The 22379-nt window shown below is 42.5% G+C and overlaps 1 protein-coding gene across 4 annotated transcripts in view; it reads right to left on the reverse strand.

Moving 5' to 3' along the window:
- caap1 (caspase activity and apoptosis inhibitor 1) overlaps positions 1-21616 on the reverse strand; it is a 31923-nt gene extending 10307 nt beyond the window's left edge. The window contains exons 1-5 of one of the 4 annotated variants that reach the window (XM_078214286.1): positions 21479-21616; positions 16359-16547; positions 15608-15692; positions 12494-12575; positions 10005-10091 (exon numbers count right to left, since the gene is read on the reverse strand). In XM_078214286.1, the coding sequence (XP_078070412.1) occupies positions 10005-10091; positions 12494-12575; positions 15608-15692; positions 16359-16547; positions 21479-21583 (548 nt within the window). In that variant the 5' untranslated portion in view covers positions 21584-21616. Of the gene's footprint in view, positions 1-10004; positions 10092-12493; positions 12576-15607; positions 15696-16358; positions 16548-21478 lie in introns of all 4 variants that reach the window. The other 3 variants (XM_078214285.1, XM_078214288.1, XM_078214287.1) reach the window with 3 other exon arrangements.
- Between the last annotated feature and the right edge of the window lie 763 nt (positions 21617-22379).

Here is a 22379-nt window from a genome sequence, read left to right on the forward strand (position 1 = left end):
GGACTTTTGCAGGGTCTCCCCGTGTCTGCATGGGTTTCCTCTGGGTGCTCCGGTTTCCTCCCACAGTCCAAACATGTGTGGGTTAGGTGGATTGGCCATGCTAAATTGTCCCTTAGTGCCCCATGATGTATAGGTCATATAGGATTAACCATGGGAAATGTGTGGGTTACAGGGATAGGGCTGGGGAGAGAGCCAAGATAAGATATGCCATCAGAGAGTCGATGCAGGCTCGATGGGCCGAATGGCCTCCTCTGCCCTGTAGGGAGTCTATGATTCTACTGTTGCTTTTGTTCAGGATGAATTATGCAGAATTACATTGCAGTCAGCCATTTACAGAATTTGTTTCCCAAATTTTCTTCAATAATTTTTATTTAAAAAAGCCCCCAAACATTAGGACATCAACGGTGCAAAAGGAGTTCACAGAGGTTCACTGAATAAACACCAGAAACAAATGATTGTAAACAGGTTTTGAAAATTGGTAATTTCTCTCATTGGAAAAGAAACAGAACAGGGGTAGGGGTGGAAGTGGAGACCTATCAATGATCAATTAAGCTTTCAAAAATTGAGAACATTTTTCAGTTCAAGCAGCGAGTGGCTGTTTCATCACAAACTCAAGGAAAACTCATCTTTTGCTCAGGCACTTGACAGCCTTCCACACTTAACACTGAGTTCAACAATTTAAAATTGTAATCTCTGCCCCATTATATTTCCTTTCATGTTTCAGTTTTCTTATTTTTGCCTTCAGACAACACCCCTGCTCTAGGCACATCTTTTGTTGCTCCCTCATCTTCTTCTGGTCCAATACATCAAGTTCCTCTCAAAGATAACTATCTTGGGCCACTCCCCCCCCCCCCCCCCACCCACATTTTGGTCAGTGTTGCTTTGTACAATTCTGTGGTTACCTTGCTTTGCTTTGTCCCTATTGCACATTTCTTTGAAAGTGATGCGAGGACAATATATACATTTTGGTAAATGCATTCATCTCCAAACAGCTTACAAACTTCATGAATGGCCCTGAATCAAGGAAGATGCAGACTTCACTTAAAAGGCTTGGTGCATCAAAAGTGCTACAAAGTCCGCTGATTCATTAGTTTGCAGTTAAACCAGGAAGATGCCAACAGCTTAAGCACCTTTCCAGAAGGCAAGGGCAGCAAAATAATTACATGAGTTCTTGGTGAAAATTAGTTTAGATTTCTTGAATGAACATAAACTCCCTATATTTTACTGTTCCAGTAATTAGCTCCGAGATAGGGAATAGTAACATGCTGATAATGAAACCGAGGGGAAGTCCAGAGACAGGAGTTTATATCTCATTGTGACAGCTGAGCAATTTCAATTTGGTTAACTAAATAAAGTTTGCACTAAAAAGCTGCAGAGCTTGAAACTATTGGCTTGTTTATAAATCTACCTGGTTCATTAATGTCCTTTAGGAAAATTTACTTCCCTTACCCAGTCTGAGCTACATGTAACTCCAGACCCACATCAATGCGGTTGACTCTTAAGTGCCATCGAACTGACCTAGCAAGTCACTCAGTTGTCACCATCACATCAGAAGCAATTAGGGATAGGCAATAAATGCTGGGCTTGCTAGAGATGCCCAAATCTGGAGCGTAGATGCTAACTTTTACAACCCATCAGCTACTTCACAGTTGGGCTCTTTTTTACCATTGCCTTATATCAATTGTGGAACACCCAGGCACACTCTTTAAACCAGTCCCCAACTGTTTGTCTGAGTTACTGTACAATCTTCAAAAGTCCAACTCTGAAGAAGTCATAGACTCGAAGCTTCGACTTTGTTGGTCTCTCCAGATGCCGCCAGACCTGCTGCGTTTTCCCAGCACGTCCTGCTTTGATTTCAGATTTCCAGATCCACAGTAGCTTTAATTTTATTCAAGAAACCTTTTGTTGCTTTTCCCTGTTCTAGCTCCCACTTTCACCCTCAGAATCACAGGTGACAAATGAATCTGTGGTTAGGAATCAGATGCAATGTTTGTAACTGATCTGCTTGCTGTTCAATTTTGTCAAATGTATGAAGCATAGGTTTCCAAACTAGGGTTGTTGCAAGAGGTTTCCCCAAAGAAATTCCACAGGATTTCTGAGGTTATTAGATTTCTGTATTTTTTTGGATTTATTGGCTTAAGTGTACCAATAAAAAAATCATTGAAACAATAATACTTTTTATTTTGAGCAATTAGGTTCATGTTTTTTTGCAACCTTGAAACCCTGGACTGTATTAACATTTCTGGGACCGCTAACACTGGAAAGCTTGAAAAATCCCTGGTGCAAACTAACACAGATTTAGACCACTATGTTACAAAAACATTAAAACTTCAAGGTAAACTGGCCAGCTTCAGTGATGAGCGACTCAACTCAAAATGTTAATACTGTTTCTCCCTCCAAAGATGCTGCTGAGTTTCTTCAGCACTTCAGATTTCCCACATCCGCAGTATTTTGCTTTAATTTCAGTGGAATTTTGAAGTCTTACTTTTAAGGGGCAAAGTAAAGGGGCAGGGAGGGGGGAGAAAAATATCACTGCAGGAAGATCACTTTTATTTAATTATGGAAAAGCTATCTGAAACATTCATATCGGATATCTTCAAATTTTACTGTTTGTCCGGAGGTGCAATATTTGGGATAATGGCAATCAGCGGAATAAAAAAAGATGTTATAACAATCTTGCAAAGTGTACAACAAATCATCTAAAATGATATTATCTTTGAAGGAGATAAAGATATTCATAGAATCATAGCATCTCCACAGTACAGAAGGCGGCCATTGGGTCCATCTGGCCTGCACCGACGACAATCCCACCCAGGCCCTTGCCCGCAACCCCATATATTTACCCTGCTAATTCCCCTCACACTAAGGGGCAATTTAGCACGGCTAATCAACCTAACCTGCACATCTTTGGACTGTGGGAGGAAACCGGAGCACCCGAAGGAAACTCATGCAGACACGGGGAGAGAATACAAACTCCAATAATACTATATTGGGATATAATTAATTTTCAATTCAAATCTCATACATTGCTACCATTCAAGCCAGTATCTCAAAAGGGGATTTTAGCTGCACCAGAGCTCCAAGGTCCTGTAGTCTGTTAAGAGTAAGTTTGCAAAGTGTGACCATTTTTGAGACAGCTATGTGTTGAGCACTTTTGTCAATCCTGCTCTCTCAGTCCAGCAGTTATTGTAAAAAGTGCAGCATAATTTAAAAGGAGCTACACTGAAGTGTTTTTTTTGGAAAACAGATGAAAACGTCAAGTTTTTAAAAAGTGAGCACAACAGTGTGCTGGCGCTGCGACACAGTGTGCTGTGAAGTGAAGCAATGCAAGTTTACATGATTCCTACATGCCAAGAATTTGAGGAGAATCATTGTCTTTCTCCAAAAAGATTTACTCGGATGCTACCGGGACTTGATGGATTGAGTTATAAGGAGAGGCTGAATAGACTGGGACTTTTTTCTCTGGAGCGTAGGAGGCTGAGGGGTGACCTTATAGAGGTCTATAAAATAATGAGGGGCATAGACAAGGTAGATAGTCAATATCTTGTCCCAAAGGTAGGGGAGTCTAAAACGAGAGGGCATAGGTTTAAGGTGAGAGGGGAAAGATACAAAAGTGTCCAGAGGGGCAATTTTTTCAGAGGGTGGTAAGTGTCTGGAACAAGCTGCCAGAGATAGTAGTAGAGACGGGTACAATTTTATCTTTTAAAAAGTATTTAGATAGTTACTTGGGTACGATGGGTATAGAGGGATATGCAGGCAATTGGGATTAGCTTAGGGGTTTTAAAAAAAAAGGGCGGCATGGACAAGTTGGGTCGAAGGAACCTGTTTCCATGCTGTATACCTCTATGACTAAAATTAAAGCAGAAAAAGCTGATAGCTGGAATCACTTGGGTTACTGAATTGCACCCCCTAGTGGCCACATCAATATTATCAGTGACAAGAGCCTGAAGAATGGCCACTCACTGACTTGTGCTTCAAAGAAAATTGCACAATAGAGAAAAGTCAATAAAGAAACATCAATACATTGGGTGCATATGTAAGGAAAGAAAGTTGCCCTGTAATGATATTGTTTCCCATTAAAAATATGAATATAGGAATTTATAATGAAGATATATAAAAATAAATAACGTTTAAATTTTTTAAAAGTAGGAACTGAAGTAAGTTTTAATTCTGGTTTAATTATCACTGCTTCACCTCAAGACACGTGGATCTAGATCTTCATCGAGTCAGGTTGACTTGGGAGCCTTTAAAAATGATGCGCAGGTTAATTTCTGACCCCATTCCCGGGCTGTGTGATTTTTGGAAGTGATTTGAAGTGTATGGGATGCTGTCAGAAACCAGCCTGACCACTTCCATTGAAGAGATGGGAATCTCCTGCACCTCTGCAATTTTCGTGGAGCCTGGCTGAGCTTCTAAAGTGTCGTGGGTTACAGCCCATTAGAAGAGTTGCAAGTCCCAGCGCACGAGGGGGGCTTGTAAGTGCAAAAGATAATACCACTTGTATTTCCCCTCCTTTGCTAGGCTTTACCTTTCCAACCTTCCCCATGGCCCCTCACGTGGCTTATGCCATTTGCCTCCCCCCCCCCCCCCCCCCCACCCCATGTCTCCTCATGCCCCCCAATGGTTCTGGCATTTCCATGCCCATTGACCCACTGCACACTTTCTAGAACCAATGGGCAAGAAAGGGCAGAGCTTGGCATAGAGAACGAGGGGACACTGGGGATGGGAGTTAGAAGTGGTTTCAATTCTTCCAACTTTTTCTGGGTAATTGCTTTAAGACAGTCAAACCATCCAAAGCAATTTAAATTGGATTATTGGATGGTTCCCAATGCAGGGCAATTGCACAAAGAAAGTTTGAATGTCTGGGCAACTGCAGTGCAATCCTTACATGGGGACTTCAGTATGACGCTCCAGAGATCAGAAGTTATGGGCCCTAGAGTTTAACCCCTCATTTCATGTTTTTTTATTTTAGGAAATACCACTTGTATTTCCATCTTGCTTTATCTTATTAAAAACGCACTACGTACAAACACTTAACATAAACACTTATTCTAACTTTCTTTCCTACTGATGCTATTTTAATTTATTCATCCCAATGCAAAAATATTAAATTACACAAAATATTTCTACTTATTCAGTAGTGGAGATAAATCTACTTATTACTTTATCATCTATTCTCTGATGAATGTTATGTAATTGTGATCTGGATAAGTTAGAGATAACAGAGGAAAACAAAACAGATTAGATTTCCACCTTTGATTTATTTTACTCCTTTTTACTTCTGATCGTAATGAACACAGCTGCATTACAGTAACTACAGTAACATTTTGAAATTTATGTTTCTTCTGGTTATAACTCCCTAATGTTATTATGCCGGTTCAAAATACAACGTGATTTGTATTGTTATTTGTAACCTAAGAAATGCAATTCTGCGGAAGTTTAAGATACTTTATTTGGCTGCATTTAACATTGCCTTTTCAAAAAAACACTACAATTCTTATGGACAACCAGGTAAAATTCAACATTACAATTCCCATTGACTGTTTATGTGCACGAGCAGAATAGGCTCAGAACTCCTGGGGTGACTCCAGAGGTCAGCACGCAAGGACTGTACAGGAAATGCCCAGAAAGTTTAAACTTCTGAACGGCAATTACCCAGCACTGGGATGTAAATCAGAGGCTTCGTTCGTATGATTATGACTCTCTCAAGTGGTTTTAACCTTTCTACCAACATCTGCATAACTATTGTACTGATACCAATCCCCACCTCCCCCCATCCCGATCATCCCAAATCCGATAGCTCCCCTCACCCCCACGTACTCCTTTCTAAACATGCTCCCACAACCCCTGACTATCCTGCCAACCAATTGACTATCACCTCTAGCCCCTCAATCCTTCCCAGCCCCGACTACCCCCACCCTCCGGCCATGCCACACGACTACCCCACCTATGGCTACCCTCCCAACCTCCACCGCCCCCACACTGCTACCCACCCCAAATACTCCCCAAGCACCCTGAATACCCCCACACCTGCCCCATCTGACCCCACTCCTGTAACCCATCCTACCCACCCCGATCTAAGCTACTCCACACTAACCGTTACCCCCTGCATCCCCCTCCCCACATGCATTTTGAGAAGGCAGGGAAAGGGTATTTAAACACATAGACTCTAATTTATCTGCTGCCATAAAAAGCAAGGTATGGCTCCCCTTCCACGGACACTGCTGCCCTGCACTGCAGGGATCTGGAAACCAGGTACAATGAACAATCCTCAGCAGGGTCGGGTGGGAAGAGCGGGCAAGAAATGTGCAGCTCCTAACCTGGGCAAGTACAAAGGAGTGGAGTGGCAATCTAACTGTGATCGTGGGTATTGTCTCTGAGTCAGAACCTCGGGATTCAAGTCCCACTTCAGGACTTGATGGCCACCCTGAAAATCCTTCTGACATACTCCAATGGCAGGTGTTAACAGCAGGGAAGATCTCTGGTCAGCCATGTTAGGGAAAGAATGTTGGAACATCTGCCATCACTAACCACAGCTCCAAACCACAACATGTAAAAATGCACGTAACACACTGGCAACCACATTTACCCAGAGGAGGGTCTACCCTTGGATGCCTTCTTTCTGGATAATTGCTATCTAATATTTTCTACTCTTTTAACATTTGGGATCCAGCATAGTGCTCTTCTCTGCACCGTCTCCCAAGTATGCATGTTTTTTAAGATGCAGTGAGAAGAACGGTAGCACAGTGGTTAGCACTGCTGCTTCACAGCTCCAGGGTCCCGGGTTCGATTCCCGGCTCGGGTCACTGTCTGTGTGGAGTTTGCACATTCTCCTCGTGTCTGTGTGGGTTTCCTCCGGGTGCTCCGGTTTCCTCCCACAGTCCAAAGATGTGCGGGTTAGGTTGATTGGCCAGGTTAAAAATTGCCCCTTAGAGTCCTGAGATGCGTAGGTTAGAGGGATTAGCGGGTAAAATATGTGGGGGTAGGGCCTGGGTGGGATTGTGGTCGGTGCAGACTCGATGGGCCGAGTGGCCTCCTTCTGCACTGTAGGGATTCTATGATCTATGAACAGAGTTCGTCAAGTCTGGTCATAATAATGCATCTCAAACCTGGAGCATAAACTCTAATGATTTCACAGTTTTAGTATATATGCATTATGTCACTTTTTAAAACTGTGTCCCTCCAGTGTATAAATATTATTCTCAGGTTCCTTTCTAATCTCCTATTAATTCAATTCCAGTCACTGCATACATAAGATGCACATTTTTGACCAACATGTAATGCTTTAATTTTTATATTTAATTTGTTAGTTTGCTCCATTGCAAAACCAATACAGCCCTACAAATCTTCTGCTCTATCCTCTTGACACTGTGGCTCTCATTGTTTTACTGCTGTCAGCTATATTGTGGTTTCAATACCCAAGTCATGAATTTAAATTAGAACAGGGTCCCAGCATTGGCTCTCTCATGGGACCCCAATCAACACAAGCTCCCAACTTGTCACTGTAACTCATATTGGTACACTTACTTTCCTTTAAAAAAATCCATATTCCACTCTGGATTGCAAGGACTTTTAGTTTAATTATATGCCTTTCACATGTAACAGTGTCAAAAGCATTCTGAAAGGTTAAATAGGCTACACCAATGGAGATTCCATTATCTACTTAACATGAAATTTCTTGGAAAGCATCACAGCTTCTTCCTCTTATCGCTATACAGATACTTCCTCAGCCTGCCTCATACAATAGCACTGGAATGATGATAAGCTGCTGATAGTGACATTATTGGATTGTGTTTTAGAAATATAAACCTGGATTTTGCAGCTCACCTTATTCCCCTCACTCCCGACCAAATCATCCACCCCAAAGTCATTTTACACTGGGAGTAGCCTTAATTGTTTCAGGGTGAGGTTTCTGCACCCCCCTCGCCCCAATCACCCACCTGAGAGGAAGTCCTGCCTTAGAGAGCTACCAGCCTTTCAGGTTGGCCGGGGGCTCTGCAGTTCCAGCAGCATCAGACTCGAGCAGCAGCCACTACTGGGGCTACAGGCAGTCCCGAAGCAGTGACGGAGCCCGGACTTCAAGGCAGGTCTGGGGCTTTGGTTTGTGGACCATAGCAAGGGGTGAAGAATGTGGAGGGGCTGGGTTTGAGAAATCAGGGCGAGTGGACAGGCAAAGGGGGTATAATCTTGAGGAGTGCAGGAGGCTGGGTGTGGTGGGTGGAGTCTCCAGTAGTCATAAGGGAACCCCACAAGAGGATCGCTCCTCACCCTCCCAAACCCTTCTTACCCAACAAGAGCCCGCACAGTTAACGCTCTCGGGCTATGGGGGGGGGGGGGGGGGGGAATAGCAGTGGAGGTGAAACGAGGCCTTTAATTGGCCATTTAAGGGCCTCAGTAGTCCCGAGGGCAGGTAGGCTGCCTGACATCTACCTGTCCACTGTGGAATTCACTACACAGAAAGTAGTTGAGGCCAAAACAATTGTGGGATTTCAAGGAGGTATCAGATTTAGCTCTTGGGGCTAAAGGGATCACGGGATATGGGGGGGGAAGGGAGGCAGGATCAGGATACTGAATTTGATGATCAGCCATGATTATAATGAATGGCAGAACAGACTTGAAGGGCCAAATAGCCCAGTCCTCCTCCTATTTTCTATGCAAAATGGGAGATAAGTCAGGGTGGGTGGGAAGGCAGTAGGATTGCCATCTGTTTTATTTTACAAGCCATGCCCCTCCACCTTTAAATACATTTGCTTGCTTTCAGTAATGGGAAACCCCATTAAGATCCAATGTTCCCTTTATAATTAGCTAATTCTCTCCTTGGTCTCATTTAAAACCCTATATTATAGAACAAATGCCAACTTGACACAGGGAATGTGTGTTTTAAATATTTTTAACTAAGCAGTACCTCTGTCACACTGACTTCAAAAACATCCAGAAAGTTGGCTAGCAAATTATCTCCTGCAGAATACTCTATAGAAGTTTGGTTTTTTTTAAATTTATCTTCTTCAGTTTATCTTCTATAGTTCCAAGTTCTTCTCTAACTGTGCTGCAGTAATACTGTACTGGCTTCCTTCACTAAACTCATTCCTTAAGCCAATTATGCAACAGTTATGTTGAAGTCCATGTCAGCAGTTGCCTACTTCATTTGAATTCTTCACTTCCTTTCATTATTCTAACAGCACTCTTTAATTTACATAACTTTTTGGAATGCACAAATGCTGCATCATAATAGATTGCAATGTCAATTCAAGGATAGAGATTAAACTTTATACAGTATATACGCACTCAGGTATAGAAACCATGCTTCTTGTAGATGACAGCAGTAATTTCAACCCTTGTAAATAATTTTCAGCAAAAAAGTGTCCTTTCAAAGTTAGCAGTTTGTATATGTAACAAAAGTAAACTGCAGCATATTTTGAAGGCTAAATGGCTTTGAACATTTATGTTAGCCCTTCTTACTCTTCCATATATTCTGGGAGTAGAATGCTCAAGAGAACAAGAACACAGGAGCTGCCGCTGGCATTTCACTTTCACTAACATGGAATCTCGTCATTTAGACTCATTTAAATAATGTGGAAAAAAAAATGCGTAACAGATGGCAAGCAATGTGGGCTATGTGCATTTAAGTGCAACTGTTCGCCATGGCTTGTTTATGGAAGATGAACTTTTTAAACTGCCGGTTTCAAAACAATATTTTACACAGAGACAAAAGACAGACACTGATCATGATTTTGCTATTAAAACAAGAAAACGTAGCTTAAACAATTCCACTAAGGTTCTAGTCAAGGTACTTGCACACCTTTGTTTAAACATCTATATTGTGAGATCTCAAATAGTTTAGAGATCGCTGAGCGATAGCAGGTTGTAATGCCTTTCAAGGAGTCTCATGAACAAAATGAAAATAGCTTCGCTATCAGCTCCAATATTAAGAAAAGAGCAATCTGCTGCAATTCTTCACATTGTTTGTATTAAGGTTTCAGGTTCAATGATACATATTGACTCACCTGATGAAGGAGCAGGGCTTCGAAAGCTCGTAATTCCAAAAAAAACTGTTGGACTTTAACCTGTTGTTGTGAGACTTCTTACTGCATCTAATGGTAGACAAGGTATATCCAATTGCTAATAAATTAAAGATACAATGCCAGTTTCAACTGGGACTTATTTTTTAATTAATTTGTTCATGTATATGGGCCTCATTGACTAGCATTTAGTGGCAACTATTACCCACAAGTGGCACTGAACACCTTCTACAACCACTGCAATCAATCTATGCAGTGATGGCACTCTCACAGTGCTGTAAGGAGTTCTGGCAATTTGATCCTGCAACAATAAAGGTGCAGGAATATATTTCCAAGTGAGGATGGTGTGCAAGCTGGAGGGAAGGCTGGAGGTGGACATGTGTATGGTATTTGCTACCAAATAAACCTGTTGGACTTTAACCTGGTGTTGTGAGACTTCTTACGGTGGACATGTGTCCCAGGCACTTGTTGGCCTGGTCTTTCTTGGCTGGTACATGCTGCAGCTACAGTGCTGCTAATAGAGGGACTGAATGGTAAGTTGATGGCTTGCTAATCAAGCAGGTTGCGCTATCCTGAATTGTGTTGAGCAGCATGGACTCAATCTGCTGAATGGCCTCCTTCTGTGCCAAGATGACTGTGGCACTTGAGTACTGTGAGCTTCACACATCAATACAAGTTTAGAATAGCCCACCTCACTCCGGATTTGGGCCATGTGGATGGCGAAAAGGCTTTGGTGAATTAGCCTTTGGCAAAATACCCAGTCTCTAATTTGTTATTGTAGCATTTATGAGGCTGGTCCAAGTTTCTGGTAAATGATGACCCCCAGGATGTTGACGGTGCAGGGATTCTTCTATGATAATCCTGTTGAATGTCAAGGGAGGTGATTAGACCCGCTTGTTGGAGATGGCCATTGCCTGGCACTTGTGTGCCGTGAATACTACTTGCCACTTATCAGTCCTAGCCTGCCTGTTGTCCAGGTCTTGCTGCTTGCTGGTACCGACTACTTCATTATTTGAATAGTTGCAAATGGAACTAAATACTGCATAAACATTCCTAATTGACTTTATGATGAAGATCGTTGGGCCTAGGGCATTCTTGCAGAAGTATGGGGAAAGGGCAGGGGAGTGGTACCAGCTGAGATGCTCTTGCAAAGGGCCGGCACAGACATAATGGGCTGATTGACCTCCTCCTGAGCTGTAACCATTCTATGATCCCAGTCTTTTATTCCTGATTTAATTTAGTTACCTGAATTTAAATACTCTAGGTGCTGTGACGGAAATTAAACCCATGTCTCCGAATTTGCAGTTGTAATGATGGCGAAACTGACGGTGCCATTGTCGTTTCTGTGCAGCTTTTGATGTCTGCAGATAAACACTGGAATCTAGAAGTTGCTGCTAGTGTTACCCATTGGGTGCACTGTAAGGTCAATTGAAAATATTAAGCCTTGTTGGTTTGAGGTGATGCTGCGTTTTTAAATGGTGTAGCATGTCGTAATTATTGCTGAAATCTCTCTGCCTTGAAAAATTATTTTAAAAGTGTGAAGTCTTATTCCTAAAGGAGAATATTTTAAAAATCCATTATTTTTTAAATAGTTATTTTTAAAGTTTAAGATATTTCAGCTTCTACTATGTGTATTGCCCAATCTTCATTTCATTCTCTGTGCGATTAAAATGTGAAACAAAATCACTACTTTTTACTCTGTTTTACTGTACAAGAATTCTGCAAACTGGCTGATTAGCCTCACTGCTGCTGAATGCCAGAGAGATTCACTATAGATCATGCCACATTAAAAGTTACACTGTAAAAATCCATGTCCTACAATACACTGAACTTTGTAGGCAGCCTTTTTTTGAGGCTAGTGTCGAGTGCCATCCCTTTCTATGAAGATTACTTTCTAGGAACAAGCAATCAACTAGGGAACTGTGCTCACCCAAGAATTTAGGTATCTGTTTCAACTGTAGATTTGATTCCCAAGGCCCATCACCAGTGTGTGAAAAAGATGTTTTGAACAATCCCACTCGAGTGGTGTGGCCGCATTTATCATGTTCTCCTTAACAAAGAGAGGCAAACACTGCATTTTTCAAAACAGTATCGCCATCATAAAACATTCCACCAAATGTCCAAGACACATCAAGTTCTCCATTCAATGGTCTCATATATTTTAATAATGTTTTATAATTGTAAGCTACAAGAAGCAGTGTAGTAAGTCAGACCTTTACAGCTAACAAGCCTACAACATGCAAAATAAGGATAATACAATCAAGACTAACTTAACCCATGTTAAGAAACAGTTCAAAAAGGGGATTAGATTGCAATTTCATTACAATAAATTTATTTTAATTAATTTGGTGTATATATAGACACTTACATTTTACTGTGCTTCAAAGAGAGAAATAAATCAGGATATTTTTGTTTACTACAGACATCTTTGAACAACCAAACTATGTTAATGAAAAAATAAAAACTGTACTCACTGACTTTCTGCATCCAGCTTCTTCTTGAACTTGTCATTCTCCCCTATCTCTTCTTCAGTATCAGACGAACCAAAGTCATCACCTAAAATAATTGTTTGAAATATTACAATATAATTTGGGAGCCTGCAGCTGTGTTGGAATATTTAAAATTTAAATTTGTAAACTTAAAATACATCTTGTCAGATTTAGAATTTTTTAATCCAAAACGAGTATTTACTAGACAATAGAATTAATATCACTTTGACCTGCATTACGGGTTAATTCTTTTAGATCAAGTATTAGATTTCTGCCATGTCAACAGCCTCTACTGCATTGCCAAGTCATGTTAATAGTTATGATGATTCCTTTAAATGTTTATAATTCTCAACATTAAAAAGTCAATATAACAGGTGAACATTTCACACATTTAGCAGAAATAATCTCAAAATCTCAAGCCTCCCTTCATAATTGTTTTTCCTCCCTGGTATCATCTAGGTGAATGTCTACTTTATCTTCTCTTTATGACTTTCATGTTCTTTCTATACTAGAGGCAGGGCAGGGGAATTATGTGCCATATTGTTGTTAAGAAAAAAATTATACTATCTGCATACAGGGTATCTAGTACTGCACTTACCAGTTAAAGTGCAACAAGTAAAATTAATGGTTAAATGAAACAGCTTCCTTTACAGCAATATGCATGGAAGTGTGAATAAAACAAAAACAATTGATTGGGTGCATGTGGCAGAGTCTGATCTGACAATTAATTCCCAAATTGAGACTTCAAATCTCACATGGTGTTCCTGACCAAGTTGCCAAAGCAGCGAAGCACCCTAACTGCTTATGCCCAAATTCACCTAGAAAATGGCTCATCATCATATCCATTCATTCCATCTCTTTCTCATAGTCCTTTGTACCATTTAACTTTCTTAATTTCTTTTCAGCATGTCATCCCTTCTCACTTTGCTTCACCCCATACAAACTACTATTAATAATATAGATGGGCGGCTTGGTAGCACAGTGGTTAGCATTGCTACCTCACAGCTCCAGGGACCTATGTCCAATTCCCAGCTTGGGGTCACTGTTTGTGTAGAGTTTGCACATTCTCCTCGTGTCCTTATGGGTTTCTTCCGGGTACTCTGGTTTCCTTCCACGGTTCAGAGGTGTGCAGGTTAGGTGGATTGGTCGTGTTAAATTGGCTCATGTCAGGGGGGCTAGCTAGGGTAAATGCATGGGGTTATGGGGATGGGGCCTGGGTGCGATTGTGGTCGGTGTAGACTCGATGGACCAAATGGCCTCATTCTGCACTGTGGGATTCTATGGTAAGTATACTCCTTGACATGGGTAAATACATCTATTTCATATTCAGCAGTTACATCTATACTTTCAAAAACTTGTAACATTTAGATGATTAGACATGTTCACAAAAGATTCCAGCAATTGAATCCGAACTGGGCTGGCTGCAATGTTGGGATTGTTACACTCTATTATGCCTGGAAATTACTCTGGGTGATGTTTCTTTTTTCACTATTTTAATGGCGTTATTAACTAATTTATTCTATGAATTTATATGATATAATGATTTTCAGGATGTGCAAAAGAATAAATCAATATACAACTGAAATGTGGTCAGTATTTTAGTTCCCCTCCTGAACTTAGCATTTTATATGTACAGTTGTTAAAAGACAATGGAAACTCATTCTTACTCATAAATTATTAGTGTAAGGAAAGGGAGAAGACATAATACTTTAAACAATGTTCAGACTTTCTTCAAACCAGATAAGAACAGGGAGCCATAAAAATTAGGAGCAAGAGTAGGCCATTTTTGGTTCCTTACTTAAGAAGGGAAATAGCCATCGAGCCTGTTCCACCATTCAATAAGAATGGCTGATCTGATTGTGGCCTTAACTCCACTTTCCTGCCTCCCTCCCCACGCCTCCCAACAACCCCCCCATCCCATTGTCCAACCCCGCCATAATCCTCAACTCCCTAGTAATGAAAAACCTGGAAACGTAACCCAGCCTTGAATATATTCAATCACACTGCCTGCACTGCTCTCTGAAGAGAATTCAGGGAGGAGAAATTCCTCTACATCTCCATCTTAGTTGGGAGACCCCTTATTTTGAAACTGTAAAGTAAAAGTTTATTGATTAGTCACAAATAAGGCTTACATTAACACTGCAATGAAGTTACTGTGAAATTCCCCTAATCGCCTCATGCCGGCGCCTGTTCGGGTCGATGCACCTAACCAGCACGTCTTTCAGAGTGTGGGAGGAAACCAGAGCACCCAAAGGAAACCCACGCAGACACGGAGAACTCCACAGAGACAGTGACCCAAGCCGGGAATGGAACCAGGCTCCCTGGCACTGTGAGGCAGCAGGGCTAACCACTTTGCCACCATGCCACCCCTAGTGCTCCCTAGTTCGCGATTTCTCCACGAGGGGTAACATCTTCTCGGAATCATACATGTTTCAATAAGATTAACTCTCATGCAACTAAACTCCAATTAGTACAAGTCCAACCCTTCAACAAAAAGCCAACTCCTTTATCCCAGGAATCAGCCTTGCGAACCTTATCTGAACTGCTTCCAATGAGAGCATATGGGGCGCACAGTAGTTAGCATTGCTGCCTCACAATGCCAGGGACCCAGGTTCAATTCCTGGCTTCGATTGCTGTCTGTTCGGAGTCTGCATGTTCTCCCTGTGTCTGCGTGGGTTTCCTCTGGGTGCTCCAGTTTCCTCCCACAGTCCGAAAGACGTGCTGGTTAGGTGCATTGGCCATGCTAAGTTCTCACTCTGTGTACCCAAACAGGCGCCAGAGTGTGGCAACTTGGGGATTTTCACTGTACCTTCATTGCAGTGTTAGTGTAAACCTACTTGTGACACTAATAAATAAACTTTAAACTATTTCCCTCCTTAAGTAAGGAACCAAAAGTGTACGCAGTATTCGATATGGGGTTTCACCAATATCCCACAGGGTCGAAGCAAGATTTCCTACTTTTATACTCCATTTTCCTTGCAATAAAGGCCAACACACAAAAACAGTATGCATAAATATTACTTGATCCCAATTGGAAATTGTTTTCTGCCAAACAGCTGTTTCCTTCTTCACTGGTAAAACAGAAATCTTATTTCTTACCCTCAATAATCTGGAGAAGTTTCTTATCAGATAAAAGTGTCAGTTGCTCCAAACAGAGTGCCTTAATTTCTTCTACAGAGCAATTCTGCTGGAGACAAAATACAATTATTGTTTTGCAAGAAATAATCCCACTGTATTATTTGAGCAAAAGCTAATATCACACAATTGTGGATATCAATATAATTGATTTGGATTACAATTCGTGCAATTAAGCTAATTTAAGAATTTAGGCAATCCTAAAGAGAGAAATCACCGACATTTAAAACATATGGAACATAAAAAAATGACTTGGCCACTGGACAAGCCTCAAGGTCCCTTTATGGGCAAACACAGTCAGAGGTATGAGCTTCCATGACCATGCAATTCCAATATTTTCTAAGTTTTGAACAATCCCATCTGCAGTCGACCAGCATTACTGAAAATTGATTCTAGATTCATTCAGTGCCTTAATTTCCTGTCTTCAAGCTCTTCCAGATCCATCTAAACATAATTTTTTATTTGAGATGGATTATCGGTGGTCATATTACAAAGATTAAGTGTTGTTAAAATTTTATTTTTGATTTCCGAGTAGGAATTGTGATACATGTCAATTAAAATTTTAAAAATCTAAGCAGGTGCTTGGACAAGAAAACCCATTCCTCATTTTCCCTGGGGAAAGCAGCAGCTTTCACTTAACCAGAACACAAAAAGGAACTCATGTCCCATGTAGTACATTGGCATATTTTGTGTGATGATTTTGTTGTTCCAGTACCTTTAAAATATCTGGGAGCATTTTCTGAAGCTTTTTCTCTCCTATTACTCTGAAGCACTGTTCTAACATTTCTTTCCTGTCAGAGATGTATGAACTGATTGGTTTCAAGGTAACATTGAGGTCAAGGCCCCCTTCTTCCAAGTCACTGGTCTCATTGACCATCTCTTTTTCCGAAGCAATTCTTCCTGACTTCAAGAACATAAAGCAGTTACAATTAGAATTGCAAAACATAATGCACACAAAAAAATCAGTCTAAATTTAAACGAAATTAATTCCAATGCTATATATTTATATGACAATATGAATAGGAAGGCAGTGCACAATATTGAAAAATGTCAAAAACTTTTATTTACTTATTCTTTGAATGCAATTTACTCTCCACAAACAAATGACACACTTATATAACTTTCTGAACTGTAAGGGCAGAGTACCAAAACATTGGCAAAACATACCAAAACAACTGCAACTCCTGATGTTGTAGGGAAACCTCCCAATTACTCTGCCCTGTCTGGAACAGTGGAGCAAGGTTTGCATGCAACTCTGGAGACCGTATTACTGATTAAGGCGGATATTCTCCAAATCTGTTTTAATGGATGAGGGCAGTGCAGTTGATGTTGTCTACACGGACTTTGCAAGGCCTTTGACATGTTACCACATGGTAGGTTGTTGCATAAGGTTAAATCTCACAGGATCCAGGGTGTGGTAGCTAAATGGATACAAAATTGGCTTGATGACAGAGTGGTTGTGGACGGTTGTTTTTCAAATTGCAGAAACATACTGAACCAGATTTTAACAAATGCAAAACAAGGAAAAGCTGAGGAGTATCAGCTTAGGGAAAAAAAAACAAGGGAACAAAAGGCAAGGAATGTTTCTATAAAATTACATCCATTGAACAAGGATGTACCCAGGGCTGAATCTACAGGCATTTAGAGACGCAAGGACTGATTAGGGACAGTCAGGCTTTGTGAGTGGAAAATCATGTCTCACAAATTTAATTGAGTTTTTTGAAGGGGTAACCAAGAAGGTGGATGAGGGCAGTGCAGTTGATGTTGTCTACACGGACTTTGCAAGGCCTTTGACATGTTACCACATGTTAGGTTGTTGCATAAGGTTAAATCTCACAGGATCTAGGGTGAGGTAGCTAAATGGATACAAAATTGGCTTGATGACAGAAGACAGAGTGGTTGTGGACGGTTGTTTTTCAAACTGGAGACATGTGACCAGTGGTGTGTCTCAGGGATCGGTCCATTGTTATTTGTCATTTATATTAATGATTTAGATGAGAACATAGGAAGCATGGTTAGTAAGTTTGCAGATGATACCAAGACTGATGGCATAGTGGACAGTGAGGAAAGTTATCCCGGATTGCAACGGAATCTTGCTCAATTGGACCAGTGGGCTGACGAATGACAGATGAAGTTTAATTTAGATAAATGCAAGGTGATGTATTTTGGTAGATTAAACCAGGGCAGGGCTTACTCAGTTAATGCTAGGGCGTTGGGGAGAGTTACAAAACAAAGAGATCTAGGGGTACAGGTTCATAGTTCCTTGAAAGTGGAGTCACAGGTGGACAGAGTGGTTGAGAAGGCATTCAGCATGCTTGGTTTCATTGGTCAGAACATTGAATACAGGAGTTGGGACGTCTTGTTGAAGTTGTACAAGACATTGGTAAGGCCACACTTAGAATACTGTGTACAGTTCTGGTCACCCTATTATAGAAAAAGATATTATTAAACTAGAAAGAGTGCAGAAGAGATTTACTAGGACGCTACCAGGACTTGCTGGATTGAGTTATAAGGAGAGGCTGGATAGACTGGGACTTTTTTCTCTGGACCGTAGAAGGCTGAGGGGTGATCTTATAGAGGTCTATAAAATAATGAGGGGCATAGATCAGCTAGATAGTCAATATCTTTTTCCAAAGGTAGGGGAGTCTAAAAATAGAGGTCATAGGTTTAAGGTGAGAGATACAAAAGTGTCTAGAGGGACAACGTTTTCACACAGAGGGTGGTGAGTGTCTGGAATAAGCTGCCAGAGGTAGTAGTAGAAGTGGGTACAATTTTGTCTTTTAAAAAGCATTTAGACAGTTTCATGGGTAAGATGGATATAGAGGGAAATGGGCCAAATGCGGGCAATTGGGACTAGCTTAGGGATTTTAAAGAAAAAGGGCAGCATGGACAAGTTGGGTCGAAGGGCCGTTCCCATGATCTGACTCAAGACTATGAAAATATGAGGAAAGATTATGCACACAAATAGTAATTATCAGTACAGTAAAAGCAGATGACTCTTCACATGGAGACCAGTTTGACAGAGAACTGCATCAATGTGCTAATCAATCTGAACAATAATGCTTGGTGAAAGTATGCAAAAAATCCCACTTTTTAATATGGAACAGTAAATTTTATACCAATTTGTCAAATGAGGTTTAACATTCACTGAATGGCAAGGGAACCCCAAAGAGATTCACCCCATGACTTGCTTATATATATTTAGTAATGAGTCTAAGGATTCATAAAAAGATGCCCGACAACTTTTTCAGATCCAAAAATGAATGGTAAGGACTGAAAACAGGCGAGCAGATCTGGCTCGAGGTAGCCGATGTCAACGATCACCGAAACCACAAAACCATGCTCTGAACAGAATTCTACAATTTAAAACATGACAAGAAAAATAAAACTTACCAAATGCAACAATTTAAATATATTTCACAATGTGAAAAAAAAGATATTTTTCCTTGTCTGATAATGAAAACTTCTACTGAAAAAGATAAAACTCAAGTTCACAAGACTCATCTGCATAACGGTAGAGAAAACTAACTGGCCAAGCCAGCGACAAGACACCTAACTTTTAAAAAGATTGTTCCTAGCACTTCCCCATGGATGGATGATGGCACAGCATTTACTACCTAATTCTCACTCATGGTCTGCTGAGCACAGCTTGAACAACATTTGAGACCAATGCTATCCAAGTCAAAGTAGCCAGCTTGATTGGCACCTGACAGATTTCAAATATTCACTCCCTCCACCACTAAAATACAGCGGTCACACTGTTACTATCTGCAACAGGGTTGTCCAACACACAGCCCACGGGTCACAATCTGGCTTGCAGACTCACAGTTCAAAATACAGCTAATTGTAAGATTTTGCAAGGAGCTGCTTCTCAAATCATAGATCTATCACTAGTCTATTAGCAGCAAATGCAGGAGAGAAAGTCTGGATTGGAAAAGTAGAAAACTGTTAAGGTGTTTGGCTTCATTCAGCCAGAGGTCAAAAAGAAGAGGGGCTTTCGGGGGAAGGGGGGGGAAAGAGAGGAGGAAGAGGAGGAAGAGGAGAAGAAGAGAGAGAGAGAGAGAGAAAGAAAAGAGAGAGAGAGAGAGAGAAAGAGACACTCAGAGGGTGATGGGAATCTGAAAAGCACAGCTGGGAAGCTAGTGGAGGCCTGAAATCTTGCAAGGTTTTGAAAAATATCTGGATGAGCAATAGAAATAGCATAACATTTTGCGTAGTGGAGGGCATGCCCCTGTCTACATCAATGGGGATGAAATAGAAATGGTCAAGAGCTTCAGGTTTTTAGGTACCCAGATCATCGATCTGTCCTGGTCCCTCCTCATGGAGATTATAGTTAAAAAAGCCCACCAACGCCTCTACATTCTCAGGAGACTAATGAAATTTATCATGTCTGTTACAACTCTCACCAACTTCTACAGATGCACCATAGAAAGCATTCTTTTTGGTTGTACCACAGCTTGGTATGGCTCCTGCTCTTTCCAAAACTGCAAGAAACAACAAAGGGTCGTGAATGAAGCCCAGTCTATCACTCAAACCAGTCTCCCATCCATTGATTCTGTCTACACTTCCCGCTGCCTCGGCAAAGCAGCCAGCATAATCAAGGACACCACAAACCTCAGGCATACTCTCTTCCACCTTTTTCCGTTGGGAAAAAGATACAAAAGTCGGAGATCACGTACCAACCGACTCAAGAACAGCTTCTTCCCTGCCTGTTGCCATCAGACTTTTGAATGGACCTACCTCGCATTAAGTTGATCTTTTTCTACACCCCAGCTATGACTGTAACACTACATTCTGCACTCTCGTTTCCTTCTCTACGTACAGTATGTTTTGTCTGAATAGCACGCAAGAAACAATACTTTTCACTGTATACTAAAACATGTGATAATAAATCAAATCAAACATTCAAGGATACGGACAAATACAGAAACATGGGATTAGCACTTTAGTGGTAGTTACTGTCAGTGCAGACTCGATGGCCGAAAGGCCTTTTCTGCAGTGTATAACTCCACAACTCCCTGTCAAGATTAGGGATAGGCACAGAGGGTGAGAGTTTGCCTGCTGGAGGGAGTGGAAACTAGGTCTCCTGAAGGACAGCAGCAGTCAAGATGCTAAGTGACAGACACAGCAACACTGGGACTTGGCACAACTGGAGTGTTAAGACGGTGCAGAGGGGGAAAGTTTTGGCGGTTTTACAGTACTCTCCTCAGCTATACTAAACTTTTTCCAGCCCGGTGGGTATGGGCAAGAGGAGAGAATGTGTGAGAAAGAGAGAGAACGTCACACCCACCCACATATAGACATACACAGACTCTTTGTCATGTCTTTCTTGACAGCGTCTTACAAACCCGTTATCTCTACCGATTCATGACAAGGCCAGTTGGTGCATGGGAACAGCAGCATCTGCAAGTCCCCCTCTACAAACCATCCTGACTCTGAGAACATCGCAGTTTCTTCAGCGCTGGAAAATCTCGAGACGGGTGGGGGGATGGGGAGTCAACAAGAGGCCGGGGGGGGTGGGGGGACGCGGGGGGGGGGGGGGGGGGGACGCGGGGGGGGGGGGGGGGGGGACGCGGGGGGGGGGGGGGGGGGACGCGGGGGGGGGGGGGGGGGGGACGCGGGGGGGGGGGGGGGGGGACGCGGGGGGGGGGGGGTGGATCTGGGTCGGGAGGGGGGGGGATCTGGGTCGGGAGGGGGGGGGGATCTGGGTCGGGAGGGGGGGGGGATCTGGGTCGGGAGGGGGGGGGGGTCTGGGTCGGGAGGGTGGGGTTTGGGTCGGGGTCGCTCCGCGGGATCCCTCCTCCGCCTCCGCTGTTTTTTAATCCGGTCGCCCACCTCATTCGTTCCTGAGTCGGAGGTGAGCCATTTCCTTTCGCTGTGACTCTCCTCTCCGTGGCAACGTTTCCGCTTCTTGTCTTTGGCCGATTTCTTACCCGCCATGACAGGCTCGCGGACCGGAAATGACCCCGTGCTTCCTCTGACCTTTCACCTCCGGGTTCACGGAGCAGCCGCAAACTCAGAGCTCAGAAGGAGCTGTCAGTGTCTGAGCAATGGGGAAGGGGCTGATTGTCCTGCTCTCAGTGTCTGAGCAATGGGAAAGGGGCTGATTGTCCTGGTCTCAGTGTCTGAGCGATGGGAATGGGGCTGATTGTCCTGGTCTCAGTGTCTGAGCAATGGGAAAGGGTCTGATTGTCCTGGTCTCAGTGTCTGAGCAATGGGAAAGGGTCTGATTGTCCTGGTCTCAGTGTCTGAGCGATGGGAAAGGGGCTGATTGTCCTGCTCTCAGTGACTGAGCAATGGGGAAGGGGCTGATTGTCCTGCTCTCAGTGTCTGAGCAATGGGAATGGGGCTGATTGTCCTGGTCTCAGTGTCTGAGCGATGGGAATGGGGCTGATTGTCCTGGCCTCAGTGTCTGAGCAATGGGGAAGGGACTGATTGTCCTGCTCTCAGTGACTGAGCAATGGGAATGGGGCTGATTGTCCTGGTCTCAGTGTCTGAGCAATGGGGAAGGGACTGATTGTCCTGGTCTCAGTGTCTGAGCGATGGGAATGGGGCTGATTGTCCTGCTCTCAGTGACTGAGCAATGGGGAAGGGGCTGATTGTCCTGCTCTCAGTGTCTGAGCAATGGGAATGGGGCTGATTGTCCTGGTCTCAGTGTCTGAGCAATGGGAAAGGGTCTGATTGTCCTGGTCTCAGTGTCTGAGCGATGGGAATGGGGCTGATTGTCCTGCTCTCA

Source organism: Mustelus asterias, chromosome 6 (assembly GCF_964213995.1).
Source record: "Mustelus asterias chromosome 6, sMusAst1.hap1.1, whole genome shotgun sequence".
Lineage (NCBI taxonomy): Eukaryota > Metazoa > Chordata > Chondrichthyes > Carcharhiniformes > Triakidae > Mustelus > Mustelus asterias.